Source organism: Sarcophilus harrisii, chromosome 1, assembly GCF_902635505.1.
Source record: "Sarcophilus harrisii chromosome 1, mSarHar1.11, whole genome shotgun sequence".
NCBI classification, from domain to species: Eukaryota; Metazoa; Chordata; class Mammalia; order Dasyuromorphia; family Dasyuridae; genus Sarcophilus; species Sarcophilus harrisii.
Window position 1 is genome coordinate 685,738,691 of NC_045426.1, and position 15,427 is coordinate 685,754,117.

General features: G+C 41.2%; 1 protein-coding gene across 4 annotated transcripts in view; it reads right to left on the reverse strand.

Annotated features, from left to right (window-relative positions):
- Positions 1-15,427, reverse strand: part of CCDC62 (coiled-coil domain containing 62) — an 83,882-nt gene that overhangs the window by 20,858 nt on the left and 47,597 nt on the right. For all 4 annotated transcript variants that reach the window (XR_004231275.1, XM_031948484.1, XM_031948483.1 and 1 more), the window contains exons 7-9: positions 5,129-5,217; positions 3,840-3,940; positions 550-1,296 (exon numbers count right to left, since the gene is read on the reverse strand). Coding sequence is in view for 3 of the 4 variants with exons in the window: in XM_031948484.1 (XP_031804344.1) it covers positions 550-1,296; positions 3,840-3,940; positions 5,129-5,217 (937 nt within the window). In the remaining variant the exon portion in view is untranslated. The remainder of the gene's footprint in view (positions 1-549; positions 1,297-3,839; positions 3,941-5,128; positions 5,218-15,427) is intronic.

Consider the following 15,427-nt stretch of genomic DNA (forward strand, 5'->3'; position numbering starts at 1 on the left):
AGTCCAGACATTGTAGAAAGATTACATGAACTGATGTTGAATGAAGCGAACAGAACCAAGAAAACATTGAATCAAGTAACAGCAAGATTTGTGATGATCAACTATGACAGACTTAGCTCTTTCTCAGCAATTCAGTGATCCAAGGGAAATTCCAATAATGGAATGGAATATCTATATAGTCATCTATATGTTGTCTCCTCCATTAGAATGTAAATATCTTGAGGACAGGGATCACAATTTTTTTTGCATTTCTTTGCATCTCCAATACTTAGCACAGTTCCTGGAACATAGCAAATGCTTAATAAATGTTTACAATTGACTGGCTCATTTAAAAACAAAAATTGCTCTGCAGCTCTAAAGCAAATAATAGTCACAAAGAAGGGGCTTAATGAATGAATGAAGTCCATATCAAAGGTCTCTTTTTGTGATTCTGAATACTATTGGCATGAATAATATAAGCACAAATGGCAAGCGAAGGTCTTATAAAGGATTTCTTAATATTGTAGGGGTGTTTAGTTTGGCTATTTTCCAATGGGACAGATAACTCACCTTTTGAAGGTGTGATACTTGATTCCACAGACATTCCTGGCGCACGTGCAAACAGTTTTGGGTCGAACAATTCTCTCTACCTTAGAAGGCTTGAAAATCTTCATCCACTCCACATCAGAAACGGAGCTCCGCCCTGGGGCTTCAATGATGAAGTTACTTGGATGGCAGCATTTAGATTCACAAATGTCTGAGTCACTCAAAGAGCCTTCATTGAATTGGGAGAAGCTTTCCGTCACCTCCATCTGGTCGTGACATTCCATTTCCAGTCTTTCCATCTGCTTTGCTCTAGACAAGCCTGGGCTCACATAGATATTTAGATCACAATGCTTGTAATCGGGCCCTCCAAAGTGGTGATGGTGGTGGTGGTGCTCCCGGGGCGGGGGTAGGGTCTCACTGTCGCTGCTCTTAGCTGACTTCATTGCACATCTGCCCAATGGACCTCTCCTTTTGGACTCAGCTGGGGTCATTGTATTAAAATGTACTTTATCTTTCAAGAGCAGGGGTCTTTGTCTTTCTAGTATATCTTTTGGTATCATGGTTGAAGTCCCAGGATTAATCTCTTCTCCAAAAGAAGGACTAAATCTCTTCTCTTCTTTGAATCCATCATAACCACCCTTTTCTGTCCTATATTGTTGAACCTGGGAGCTTTCACTTTCTTGATCCTTAGAATATATCTTCTGATTTCCCTCTCTCTTAATGATGATTTTGGGGTTGTTATTTTCAAGATCTGAGAAACTCAATTCTCTGCTATAATGACATTACAAAGAACTAAGTTTATATATATATATATATATATATATATATATACACACATATCTAACAGCATTATTTTACACATTTCATATAGACCTCATCAATATGGATAAATCTCTAGAGGTAATGTTTGTCTAAAATTCATATATCAGACCCATGCCCTGAGAAGGGCATCCTTCGTAGTCCAGCTCCAGCCCCCAGAGGCTCCATGAAGTCTTCCTGCCTCTAGTCAAGGCTGGACTTCCTTGGGCCTACCTTCCATTGTGTTTACTTGTACAACATCATTACTACCTTCCTTGTTGTTCTATGATTACCTCTATTATGAAACCTAGTCTTTCATTTGATTGTTTTCAGTATACAATCGTGTACCACTGTTTCATGTCTGTGTGACTGATCTTCTCAGTGACATGAGTTCTTTGTCAGCAAGGACCGCATTAAACATATTTGTTTTGCTTAGTGGTAAATGTAACCAGCACAAGGCTTGGCACACAACAGTCACTTAACCGGGCCAAATGATCCCATATTAATCTGTTATTGTCTTGATAATTCTGTTAGTCTCACAGCAGGGAATTCAAGTCAACCAACAATTTAAACTACATGTAATGAACTGTGCTGGAATGGAAGGAAGAGGAAAAGAAGGAAGGAAGGAAAAAGAGAGAAAGGAAGGAAGGAGGGAAGGAGAAGGAAGAAGAGGGGCAAACTCATCATTGGTGACAACATTATGGAAATAAAAATAAGCTGAGGAATCTAAATATCAGTTACAGCCCATGCTATCAATACCCACTGGATTTTAGGCTCATATTGCAAAAGTAAATAGTAAAAGAAATGTATACTTCCCCAAAATATGTATTTGAAATAAAGATATCCTACAGCCCCATATAGCTGATTGTGGAAGGTTGCACAGATGGGCCCTGTAGCAGCAGTTGAAGGCATGATAGCCCTTTGAAGCTTACCAAGCCCTTTCCACAACTATAGCAAGGCCATCAGGCAGAGATAGGGTTCAGGGCCACGTCCAGGGCATGTGATCCAACTGAGTTCTGGCAGTGGCAGGGTGGCCCGGCTCTCCACCGGATGGAGCACCTGGACACTACGAGCTGCTTCTCATGCTCCACATTTTACAGAGGAATAAACTGAGGTCCAGACAAGACAAGTATCTTGCTGAGGATCACCCCAGTTGGGGAGGGGCAGCTTCAGGCCTCACATCCCTAGACTGTGACTCTCTACAGTAAATCCCACTGCCAGCCTAATGCTGCCCATGAGCTCACCCAGGGAGGAAGCTGGACACAAAGGAGAAAGGCCTCGGGAGTCCAAACCCCCACAGCAGAGCTGCTTTCCCCTCCCACTTCCAGGTGTATGGAGGTAGGGACTGTAGAGTGGGCCACACTCCTGCCCTGCTGAGGGCTGTGCTGGGCGCTGGGAGCATCTGCCCTCTCTCCAGCTAACAGTGATCAAAATGGGCCTTGAGAGGGACAGAATAGGGTTGGGAACACCCCATGACTCCAGAGGCCTCCTTACAAAACTTCTACTTAGGGAAGTGGCTTTAGGGAAAGCTTACAAACCCTTTCCATTCATTGTCTCATTGGAGCCTGACAACAACCCTGGGAGGTGCCGCTTGACACAACACCTGGCACACAGTAGGCACTTTATACATGTTTTTATTGAACGAATATTATCCTCCCTTTATGGATGAAGAAACTCAGGCTCAGAAAACTTGAATGTGCCCTATGGGGTAACAAATGTTTATGTGTCTTAAATGAGACATGTCCTTCATACATGCCCCCGAGTATTTCTTCTACCTCTTAAAAACTGGGCTGTCAGTTATGGCTGTATCTTCTTTCATGGGAACACGTGATTCTTTAATGAGCTATCAATATCAGGGTTGTCAAATTCAGCTTTCAGAATCAAAGCAGAATTCTGGCCATAAAGGAAAAGTACAGTTCTTGAAATTAAAAGAAATGCTAATGAAGGCTTACATCACTGAACAACCAAAAAATGCCTACTATTTTAAAAATCCACATGTTCAGAATCATCTGATTGAGTATATCTAGTCAGTAAGATGCTCCGCAGGCCTTTGCTCCCAAGGGGCCTTCACAAACCACAGAGCCACGGACCATGTGTGGATCCACAGTGTAGGTGAGATAGGAATGAGATCATGTCAGTTGTAGAGACTGACTTAACAAGTGCCCCGGATTCTCTGTCCTGTTCCGCCACTCATTAGAGCCACTGGCCAAAACACTGAAGTAATACTTCCCTCTTCAGTAAAAAAGGGGTGAGAATCATTGAGCTGGCAGGAAGAAGCCTGCCTCCTAGGGCTGCTGGGAAGGCTTCAAGAGAGAATGAATGGGAAAGGGCTCAGGAGCTGGTGAGCCCTGTACAAAAGGGAGAGATGGTGACCTTTTCTCCAATGCTAACGAAACTCCTTGTGGGGAAGAGAAAGCTCTTTCTCAAAGCTCAGAGGAGAGGAAGACATGAGAAGAGCCCTCTCAGTCCATGACCAGAAGCCCTGCCCTCTCCCCCTCATTGGACTTGTCCTGTACCTGGTTTCATGGATCCGTGAGTCATCTATCCTTGAGTCATCCCTACTATTTTCTGCAGTAAAATGAAGAAACTGCAGGTCACTTTGCTGCTTGACATACACCTGCACACAGGGAGAGATCAGCCCATTTTTAAATCTAAAGAATGTAATGACATCACTCCAATTTGACACCTGACATATGGAACGGAATAAAGTAGCAATATTTCTCAGTGTGAGACAGTCTCTAAGTCTCACAGCCATGGCACAATTTCCAGGGCTAAAAGTAATGCACATTCTCCAAGCATAGGCAAAAAGTCTGACTCAAGACAGTGTACAGTAAGAGGAAGACTGGAGCCAAGCTTGTTTTTTTTTTTTAAACTAATCTCCCAGGCTTTGTTTCCAAAAATATCTATTTATGCACATGCACACCCATACACAAAGTGATGGTGGGAGAAAGCAGGCTGTTTCTGGTTCCATTGAGGGCTTTGCACATTTGGGCATGCAGGACCAGGACAGAAGGTGGGCCAGACCTGTAGGGAGAGCACTGGACAGCACGGTACCCTGGGAGCTGGGCATCAGTGTCAGGTGGGTCCTTTTGGACAAGAATCCAATGGGACGAGAAGGTTCCTGTTAAGGTTAGGATCCTGAGAGAAGGCAGAGGGATGTGCAGGGAAGGTGGGACATTCACATAGCTATTTGCAGTCATTACTGAATTGTGTGGGGTGCTAAAAAATGTCCAATTTGACAGATGTCACATAAGAGCCAGTCTGAGAAGTATTTTTGAAAGAGTAAGCAAAAATGCTACAATATGAAAGAGGCAGGTGAAGGGGAAGGTAGCAGAGCAGGCACAGGTAAATTCTTAGGACTGTTTAAGGAGAGTAAAAATAAGGGCATGGAATATGGATCCCTGAGAGCCCATTTTACAGCATGTGCATGGAGAGTGAGTTCCAAAACCAGAGGAAGGCAATACTGCAAGCCCCAACATCAATCACCATGTACTGTTACTAACATGGGGGTGCTGCTGCAGTGACCGATCCTAGCAGATGGAGGCTGCTGACTAGCACACTTCTGGGCCCTGTAGTTGCTCTATGAAGCACCTAGAGCCTGGAGAGGAGCAGACTTAGGAGTTGATGGAGGAATGTCTATAGGTATGTATGTGTTGTATGAAGACATTATGTCTGTCAGGATAAAGGAAATACTTCCAACCCTGATATCACAGATCCTCAAAAATCTCAAAGGCAAATACAGAGACACATACAACTAGTAACTACTTTTAAAAAACTACAGCCCAAATCATATTTATATCCATACCTGTCTCAAATTATGGAGTTCAGTATCTGTTCGTTCTTGCTTCGATTTTGCGATATCAAGTAATTGTTCTTTTCTCTTTTCTCTCTCGGCTGTTTAAAAACAAGTAAGATTCAAATACTTTAGAGGTCAATCATATCAAAAAAAAATCTCCTCCCTTCCAGAAATTCAGTTCTCAAGTTCAAGATTTCTCATTCCTGAAAAACAGACTGCTAACTTCACAAACAGGGCCCTAAACAATAACATTCCATATTTTTTCTGCTGGGACTACACATTTCACACGCAAAGTCAATTTTTGTCTTTGCTAATAACCCAGGAGATCATTAAGGATGATAGTCTCAGAGCATTAAGACTTGAATTTTCTGAAACACACAGTGATGACACATTTTGCTATTCTGTAAATAAAGTCCCATCATAGGGAGCTGGTTTCCATCCAACACTGGGTTCCCTCTTCCTGACAGCAGGCCATAGGAGTTCAAGGAATCAGCACCTTGTAAATGCAAGGGGCCTCAAAAACTATTCAAAGAGTGATTCCCAGGAAGAACTGCAGCATTATTATATTATCTTAGAAGAAAACCAATCAAAAAAATGGGAACAACAATCCAACACTTATTTGAGCAGCATAATGGTTTAACTCGAGTTAGTGATTTGTCTACATTATTATACTTAAAACATTATGACATTAGACTTTACATTTTGTTTTGACAAATGAATCCCTTTCTCATAAATAATCCACCCTGAAGGATAGTCAGGTCTGTTTTCGGAGGACAGAGAGCCTTGTTACACTATTCTCCTGATGATAAATGACTCTAGGCAATGTCAACCTATAAAACCTAAAAAATAAAATACGGCCCTCAGACCTGTCCCTTCTGCTTCTGTACTGACTAAGGGAAAGTGTCAGAAAAGGAGGCACCAGAGGCTAAGAATCGATAAGAATCCATAGGCAATCCATAAATTTTTGGCTGACTATTGGCACTGACTATAAGAACCTTCCCCAAATGTGGACACAGTGCTGGAGGAATCCAATACCAATCATGACATTCTTGCTAGAAATGAAACCAGCAGATGACAGTGGAGGGCTACAAACAAAAATGGAAAAGATTTGCACGAAATCTCATAAGGAGCTATTTTCTTCATTAAACTCAATGGAAACACCACAGTCAGACTGTGTCAGAAGAGATCAAAGCAGAAGGCAGCCCATGGGGAGGGCCCCTAGGACAGAGGTTCGACCTTATGAAAACAAAAGGAATATCAACGACATTAATAGGCCTAGCTCTCCCAAAAACCTAGCAAGAATCTTCTACAGAGAAATCAAAAGCACGTTCGATGAACCAACCATCAATAAGGGAGGATTTCTTAGTGTGCCAGGGAGGTAAGTACAAAGAAGGACCAATCTCTACTCAACACAATTACCTCTTAATTCAACAAGTACATACAGAAACATCAACAGCATAAACAGGAAGTCACTCCCCCTCCCCAGGTACTTAGGGAAGGAGGGCATCAGCATTCAGAAGATCAGGAAAGGCTTAAAGCAGAATGAGATGAGGTCCTTCATAGAGAACAAGGGATAGTCAAGACAGCTTTATAGTTCACAACTAACTGACAGCTATAGAGAATGGTGAAGAGCCCACTTGGTTAATCTTTACTGATACAAAAAACCAAACCAAACCAAAACAGAACAAAAAAAACCCTGATAATCTGAGTCAACAGAACAGTGTCTTGCAAGCTCTTAGAAGATGGCTCTCATCCATGCAGTAAGATCATTTAAGATTCCTTAGAAGACAGAATCCTACTTTCTGACCCTCTGATAATAGAGGTGTGCTTGTCAAAGGTTTGTGGCACTGTGACAGAGAAGATCTGGCTCACAGGACAGGTGTGATGGCACCCTCCTCCAGATACTGTTATTGCGGATGACTTTGGGCCGCTTGCATTGAGTCCAGGACGCTGTCATGTTTCCAGAAGGGGAGCTAGCCTCTCCATCCACAAAAGAAATGTGGCTGAAAACAATCAACTGTCAAAATCTCAACATTATGATCGCTCAGACAGAACAGGGGGTATTCACTTTTTGGTGTCATGGACCGCTCTGACAGTCTAGTGAGTCTTATGTACTCCTCAGAATGATGCTTTTAATCATAACATAAAACACAAAGACTTGCAAAGGAAATCAAGTATATTAAATAAAATATGATTATAAAAATAGAAAAAGAGTTTATAGTTCCTAGATGAAGAAACACTGTTCTAGAAGATGCAAAGTACAAAGCACTGGATCTGGAGTCAGGAAGACCCGAGTTCAAATCCAGCTTTAGATACTTCCTCACTGTGGGACCCTGGGCAAGTCACTTAACCAGTCTGTCTCAGTTTCCTCATTTGTAAAGTAGGGATAAGAACAGCATCTACTTTCCAAGGTTATTATGAGGCTCCAATATCTATATAGCACTTGGCATAGTGCCTGGCACATAGTAGGTGTTTAACAATGTTTGTTCCCTTATATTTACCCCCTTAAGAGCTTCCTCCTCAGTATATCTGGGATAGACAGTACAGAGAAAAAGCCAGAGCTGACAGTGCTCACAGTGAAACAGAAGAAACAGAATAAGCTGGCTGCCTGTATGAGCTCCTCAAATGATCCCATTTCCCATGAAAGAAAAAGCCCATCTTTTCAATATTATCATTCCCATGGTGTTGCTACATGGCAGCAAGATAAGCAATACAACTACCCCCAAAGACACGAAAATGAGTCTCCTGCAAAAAGGATGCTGGAGAGATGGGTAAGAGTATCACACAACATGTGATCAAAGGACAATTCTCCAGAAGAATCAGAGTGAAAGATGCTATTAAAGAAATGAGAGCAAGAACAAAGTGTGGGTCCATCCTGCATCCAGAAAGAGGGAAGCCCAACAGCCAAAGAGCTTTGCTGCTATCAAGGGAGGGGAGGAACAACTCAGGTATGTTAGATGGACCTCCACCCCCACTGCTACCCTGGGGCAAGCTTAGGGGAAGATGAGAAGGAGATGATCAAAAGATCTGTCAGAATAAATCAAACTTCCTCCCAGATAGGCACACTTGACAAGATGATGGAAGTAAAAACTGAAATAGTGCCTAAGGCGATCCAGGCATGTTATAGCCATCTAAAACCATCCTTAGATCATTGTGTTTAAAAAAAAGAACTCAAAACACAAGGTTAATATTCTTGATGATGTGATTTTCTGAAAGAATCCAAGGTGATAATATCTCTGGTCTTTTAAAACCTTACATATCCTACCCATATATTTATAAAGCACAAACAATTGTTATAGATTCCCTAGAATGTTATAATACTGTTTATTTAGAAAGTCACAAAGGGTTTCGTACATCCAGCTGGTCAGTCAACCTGCAAAAACATGGCATTGGTCATAAAGGAGGCCAGAGAAAGACATGTGATGGATCAAGTTCATCTCATAAAACACTGATCTAGAACTGGGACAGACCTAGATTAATAAACATCAAGGGGTAGGATTTGAACTCAGGTCTCCTATTTTTCTTTCTCCTATTATTCTCATGGAGGCCATTCAGACTATTACTATTACTTGGAATGGGATCTCCACTCATTCCCATTCATCTCACACACTGCTGCCAAAGAAAGAATACCAAGGCATGGCTTTAACAAGAACACTCCTCTGCCCACTGTCTACAAAATAATGCCTGAACTACTCGTCATGGCAGATGAGATTCTCCAGGATGGCATACCCAATCCATCTTTCCAATCTTCTCCCCTCCTTCCTTCCTCCTCTGATGCTCTAAGTTGCAATACTTCTTTTAGAATTCCCTCCCAACACAAGCCAACAAGGTTAATTCCTCCACGAAGTTTTGTCTGATAATTGCCAAGAAAGTCTCTTTGTCAATAAGATCTTTTGTCCACCATGTTCCTCCACAGGGCAGCACTTTCACATTATGCCTTGACTGGATCTTACAGCTACAACAACCCGCAGCAACCATCAAGCCCAACCTTATCAGTGGACAAAAATCTCCTGGGCAATATACTAGAGTGGTCACCGCTTAAAGGTTTCCTCTCCCAAAGCAGCCCATGTCTCGTCAAGATAGGAAGCATCTCTTTTGACATCAAGCTTCAATCTGCCTCTTGGGAATGTCTAAATTTTTTTTAAACTTCTCCCTTATGACCAAAGCAGAATTAGAGATCATTACTGATCACAAAATAGAAAATTTCGATTATACCAAACTGAAAAGTTTTTGTACAAACAAAACTAATGCAGACAAGATTAGAAGGGAAGCAATAAACTGGGAAAATATTTTTACAGTCAAAGGTTCTGATAAAGGCCTCATTTCCAAAATATATAGAGAATTAACTCTAATTTATAAAAAATCAAGCCATTCTCCAATTGAAAAATGGTCAAAGGATATGAACAGACAATTCTCAGATGAAGAAATTGAAACTATTTAGTCATATGAAAAGATGCTCCAAGTCATTATTAATCAGAGAAATGCAAATTAAGACAACTCTAAGATACCACTACACACCTGTCAGATTGGCTAAGATGACAGGAAAAAATAATGATGATTGTTGGAGGGGATGCGGGAAAACTGGGACATTGATGCATTGTTGGTGGAGTTGTGAACGAATCCAACCATTTTGGAGAGTAGTTTGGAACTATGCTCAAAAAGTTATCAAACTGTGCATACCCTTTGATCCAGCAGTGTTACTACTGGGATTATATCCCAAAGAGATTATAAAGAAGGGAAAGGGACCTGTATGTGCACGAATGTTTGTGGCAGCCCTTTTTGTAGTGGCTAGAAACTGGAAACTGAATGGATGTCCATCAGTTGGAGAATGGCTGAATAAATTGTGGTATATGAAAATTGTGGAATATTACTGTTCTGTAAGAAATGACCAACAGGATAATTTCAGAAAGGCCTGGAGAGACTTACACGAACTGATGCTGAGTGAAATGAGCAGGACCAGGAGATCATTATATACTTCAACAACAATACTAGATGATGACCAGTTCTGATGGACCAGGCCATCCTCAGCAACGAGATCAACCAAATCATTTCTAATGGAGCAGTAATGAACTGAACTAGCTATGCCCAGAAAAAGAACTCTGGGACATGACTAAAAACCATTACATTGAATTCCCAATCCCTATATTTATGCACACCTGCATTTTTGATTTCCTTCACAAGCTAATTGTACAATATTTCAGAGTCTGATTCTTTTTCTACAGCAAAATAACGGTTTGGTCATGTATACCTATTGTGTATCTAATTTATATTTTAATATATTTAACATCTAATGGTCATCCTGCCATCTAGGGGAGGGGGTGGGGGGAGTAAGAGGTGAAAAATTGGAACAAGAGGTTTGGCAATTGTTAATGCTGTAAAGTTACCCATGTATATATCCTGTAAATAAAAGGCTATTAAATTAAAAAAAAAAACAAACAAACAAAAAAAAAAACTTCTCCTTAACGTGGCTCTCTTCAACAATGAGATGATTCAAATCAGTAACAACTGTTCAGTCATGAAGAGAGCCATCTACTCCCAGAGAGAGGCCTGTGGGAACTATGTATGGACCACAACATAGCATTTTCATTCTTTCTGTTCCTGTTTGCTTGCATTTGTTTTCCTTCTCAGGTTTTTTTCTTTCTAGATCTGATTTTTTCTTGTGCAGCACGATAACTATATAAATATGTATACGTATATTTTAACATATTTAACAAGTATTGGACTACCTGCCATCTAGGGGAGGGAGTGAGGGAAGGAGAGGAAAATTTGGAACAGAAGTTTTGCAAGGGTCAGTGTTGAAAAATTACCCAGGCATATGATTTGTAAATAAAAAGCTTTAATATAATAAAAAAAGAGAAAACAAACAAAAAAACCCCTTCTACTTATTGCCAAAAGTTTTGCCTGCTGAGATCAAAGAGAACAAACCTAATCCTTTTTCCATGGGACAGCCTTCAAAGAATTGAAGACAGCTATCATAAATCCTCCTAATAAAGGATGGCAATCTTCCTTCAACTGAGTCTCCCATGGCATGGACTCAGTTCTGCTCTTTTCTCTGGGTTCTCTCCATACATTTTCTCAAGTCCCCTCCTGACCTGTGGTACTCAGAACTAAGAGTGACCAGGGCAGAGGACAAAAGGGCTGGGACTACCTGATTCCTGAACAAAGCACCTATCTTAATGATAATCTCAAGATTTCATTGGCTTGTTTGGCTGTCACATGTCAATAATAAATAATAGATAACATTTACAGAGAGTTTACTACATGCCAAATATTGTACTAAGCACTTTACAATTATTATCTCACTTGATCATCTCGATAACTCTGGGAAGTAGGTGTTATTATGTTTCCCATTTTACAGATGGGGAAACTGAAGCAAACAGAAGCTAAGTAACATGCCCAGGGCCACATGGCTAGCAAGTATTTGAGGTCAGGTTTTAATTCAAGTCCTCCCGACTCCAGGTCCAGTGCTCTATCTACTGTGCCACTTAGCACCCCACACACTGTTGATTCACAATGAGTTTGAATATCCACTAAAGTCCCCAGATCTTTTTCAAGACAAACTGCAGTCTATTCATTCTTCTACAACCCTGTTGTAAAGTGACTGTAAAGTTGGTTTTTTGAAACAAAATTTAAGTCTGCATTTATATCTACTGAATTTTAAAATCTTTTTGGATAATACACTTTCCTCATTTTTTTGTCAGAAGTAACTTTAATGAGCATACCCTCAATCACCTTTCTCCAGGTCGCAGCTAAAAATGCTCAGTTGCCCAGGGCTAAGACCAGACCAGACCCCTGGGGCACTTCTCTTTCAGACAAGTCATTCAACCAGTTCAAATTTCATCTAACTATATTATTGTCTCTCCAACTTTTCCACAGAAAAAGACAACATATTTAATCAAATAAATGTTTTGTAAAAAAAAAAAAAAATCCAGGTAAACTATTTATAGCATTTCCTGGATCTACCAGTTTAGTAACCCTGTCTCAAAAGGAAATGAGGTTAGTCTGGCATAACCTGCTCTTCACTCTACCCTTTGTGTTCATCACTTCCTTTTCTAAATTTTCACTAACATACCTTTAAGAATATGTTCTAGAATCTTCTCAGGAATCATAGCCAAACTCATCTATGTTTGCAGATTCTAATCTCTTCCTTCTATTGAAAATCGGATCACGAGTCCTTCACCACTCCTGTGACATCTCTCCTATTTTCCACAATCCTTCAAATAGAGCCGACAGTGGTTCAGCAGTCACATCTCTGAATTCTTCCAGGACCCAAGAATGCCATTTATCTGGACCAAGAGATTTAAGTTCATCACAGGCCAATAGATGCTATCTCATCACTTTCCTTTTCTTGGACATCAAATCTCTACTAGTCATTTCTATCCTGTTCTTACCAATCCAAAGGTCGTTCTCTGACAAAGACAACTAGCAAAATGTGAATTGAGCAGATCTGCCATCTTTCTTTTGCCAGTCTCCTTGAGCATCAGTCCTAGCCATCATCAATTCTCTGACTCTTCTTCCCAAAATTTAGCTTCAATAAGCTCCTTTTGCGATCCCGAGTCTTCCTGGTGGATTCTGAGTCATTCTGAGTTTTGGCATTTCTGGTGCTATTCTTACAGGACTATGTCATACTTTTGTATGCACTTTCAGTTACCTTCTCTTGCTTGAACCTTTTGTAGGCAGCTTTTAAAAAAATCTAAGTTGGTAGGTGAACTCTCCAGACAACCACACTGACTGGGGGCAAGCAAACACACACTTATGAAGCACCTATTATGTGCCAAGTATGGTGCTGAATGCTTCACAATTATCATGGCACTGGATCTTCTCAACAACTCAAGGATTTGGGTGCTATTATATTTTACATATGAAGAAACTGAGACAGTCGGTGGTGAAGTAACTTTCCCAGGGTCATACAACTAGTAAGTATCTGAGGTCAATCATCACTTCACTCTCCCTGCTTAAAAGCTTTTGGGGACTCTCCAGTAAATACAACAGAGATTCAGAAGAAGGAAAAAATATTCTGTGGCCATAAGCATTCTAAACCCTTTAATCCCACCCAATGATACTTTCTGGCCTTATCCTGTAGTAATCACTTTTTTACACTCTGCATTCCCAGCAGACTAGTAAACTGAATTCTCCCGTCTGCAGTACAAAGTAAAGTGAAATGAAAATGTCCCCTATGAAGACAATAAGCTTTTTTTAAAAGAGCTCAATTCATCATTGGGAATGCAAACATCCATGAATGGCCCCCACAGAGCCAGCACTGGCAGGAGTCAGGGGGTGGCCACAAGATCAAAGGCTATTTGTCAGCATGCAGCCAGACATCCATGCTCCTGAGCAAGCGCTCTGGCACTTTGCTGGCCAGGGCTGGCCAAGCACATCTCGAGCTCTTCTGGCTAGACCCAACAATCTTCTGACCTGCAGGTGCAGACTCTCCTTTTCACTGGCCAGGGCCTCCAGCAAGTCCCACGGTCTCTACTGCTCAGCCTCCTCAGCTCATTACTTTCAAATCATTTTTCATTTAATAAAAAGAGTGGCCTCTGGTGGTAGAAACCTCTATTTCTTTTTCAGCCTATAATTTCTCAGTCCATAAACTCAGGATAATTTGATGCTTTCAACAATCCCAAGCTGCTCTCTGCACCCCACACTATGGTTTTCACACAGAGATTCTCCCCATCCAAATCTCCGACAGCCACAGTCTCAGAAGAATTGAAATTGCAAGTGACCCAAAGGACAAAAGGGAGGCACAGTATAAATGAGGAGGCGCCAGCCCTTTCCCACCATTCCCATGCAAAGGAGAGGTGATGTAAAGGCAACCTGAGTTGGGAAGCAGGACCCAGAGGAAGAGAAAAGGATCATCTGAGAGCTAGGCTGGGATCCACAAATAGGAAACAGCCCAGAGGCAGGCTTCGTGCCCCGGAGGACTTGTGGAAGGACACGAACAAGAACCACACAGACCATGAAGGCACAAATGGGCCAAGTTCATTAGGGAGAGAGGCCACATGGATGAGGTCACAGGCCTCCTGATAAAAGTATCAATGTATAATTAGCATGCCCATAGGATTAAAGAGCAAAGAGATAAAAGAGGGGTGTACTGTAAGCACATTATTACTGTTAATCTAATAAAATGTGTTCTGACCTGCCCCCATAAAAATGTTTGTACTATGTGCTCTTAATATTTGCTAAATTCTGAAAAGACTGGCATGGGGCAATTTTTCAATTACTTAAAATAATTTTAATTGAGAAATTGTTGGGACAGTGGGAATTCCACTGTTTCTTAATTACACATCTTTCACTATTTACTTCAAAAGGCTGGAGATTTTGAGGACTTCCGGGAGTGGAGTCAAGATGGTAGAGGGAAGGCAGGAAGCTGCTCGAGCTCTCCCAGTTTCTCTGGAAAACCACATAAAACCGAGCCTCTGAACAGAGTCTGATGGAATGAAACCATTCTCTAGCTCAAGAGAGTCAGAAGGACTCCAAGAAAGATCAGTCTCACCGGGGAGAAAGGAGTGTTCAGCCCAGCTCAGATGGAGTCTGGGAAAGCCAGTGAGAGGGTCTCAAAAGTAGTCAATCAGCAACTAAGGCCTCTGGCTCAGTAGCAAGCAGACCTGTGGGGCACGCCCCCAGCACCAGCTCAGAAGGCAAACTCTGGGTAAGGAGGCTGTTTCTTGGAAAGAACAGGTAAAACTGTCTCCTGCTGTAAGCAAGACACCAAACCCAAGGGGCTTCTGTGCTCAAAGTCAAGGCTCAGTGCTGCACAGGAAGCATGGGACAAAGCCCCGTTTATTGAGGAGCAGAGCTCAACCACAAAAGTGAAAGAAAAAAAAGAGGGGGAGAAACACAAAAAGAAAGAAAATGAGCAAGAAATAGAAAAGAACCTTGACCATAGAAAATTACTATGGAAAGAAAAGACCAAAACACCAACTCAATGAGAACAAAATGTCTACAGAGGAAAATCTCAAAAAGTGAGATAAATTGATCTCAAGTCCAGAGAGGCTTCCTGGAAGGGCTTATAAGAGACTTTAAAAGGCAAATAAGAGAAGTAGAAGAAAAAATGAGAGAAATGCAAGAGTCAGCAGCTTGGAAAAGGAAGGCAATTCCTTAAAAAACACAATAGGGCAAAAAGAAAAAAATCCACTGAAGAAATCAACACCTTGAAAAGTAGAATTAATCAAATAGAAAAAGAGATACAAAAGCCAACTGAAGAAAATCACACATTAAAAACTAGAATGGGGCAAATGGAAGCTCTGTGAGACTCAAGAATTAGTCAAACAAACTTTTTAGTTAGTTTTTTTTTTTTTTAGAATTCCT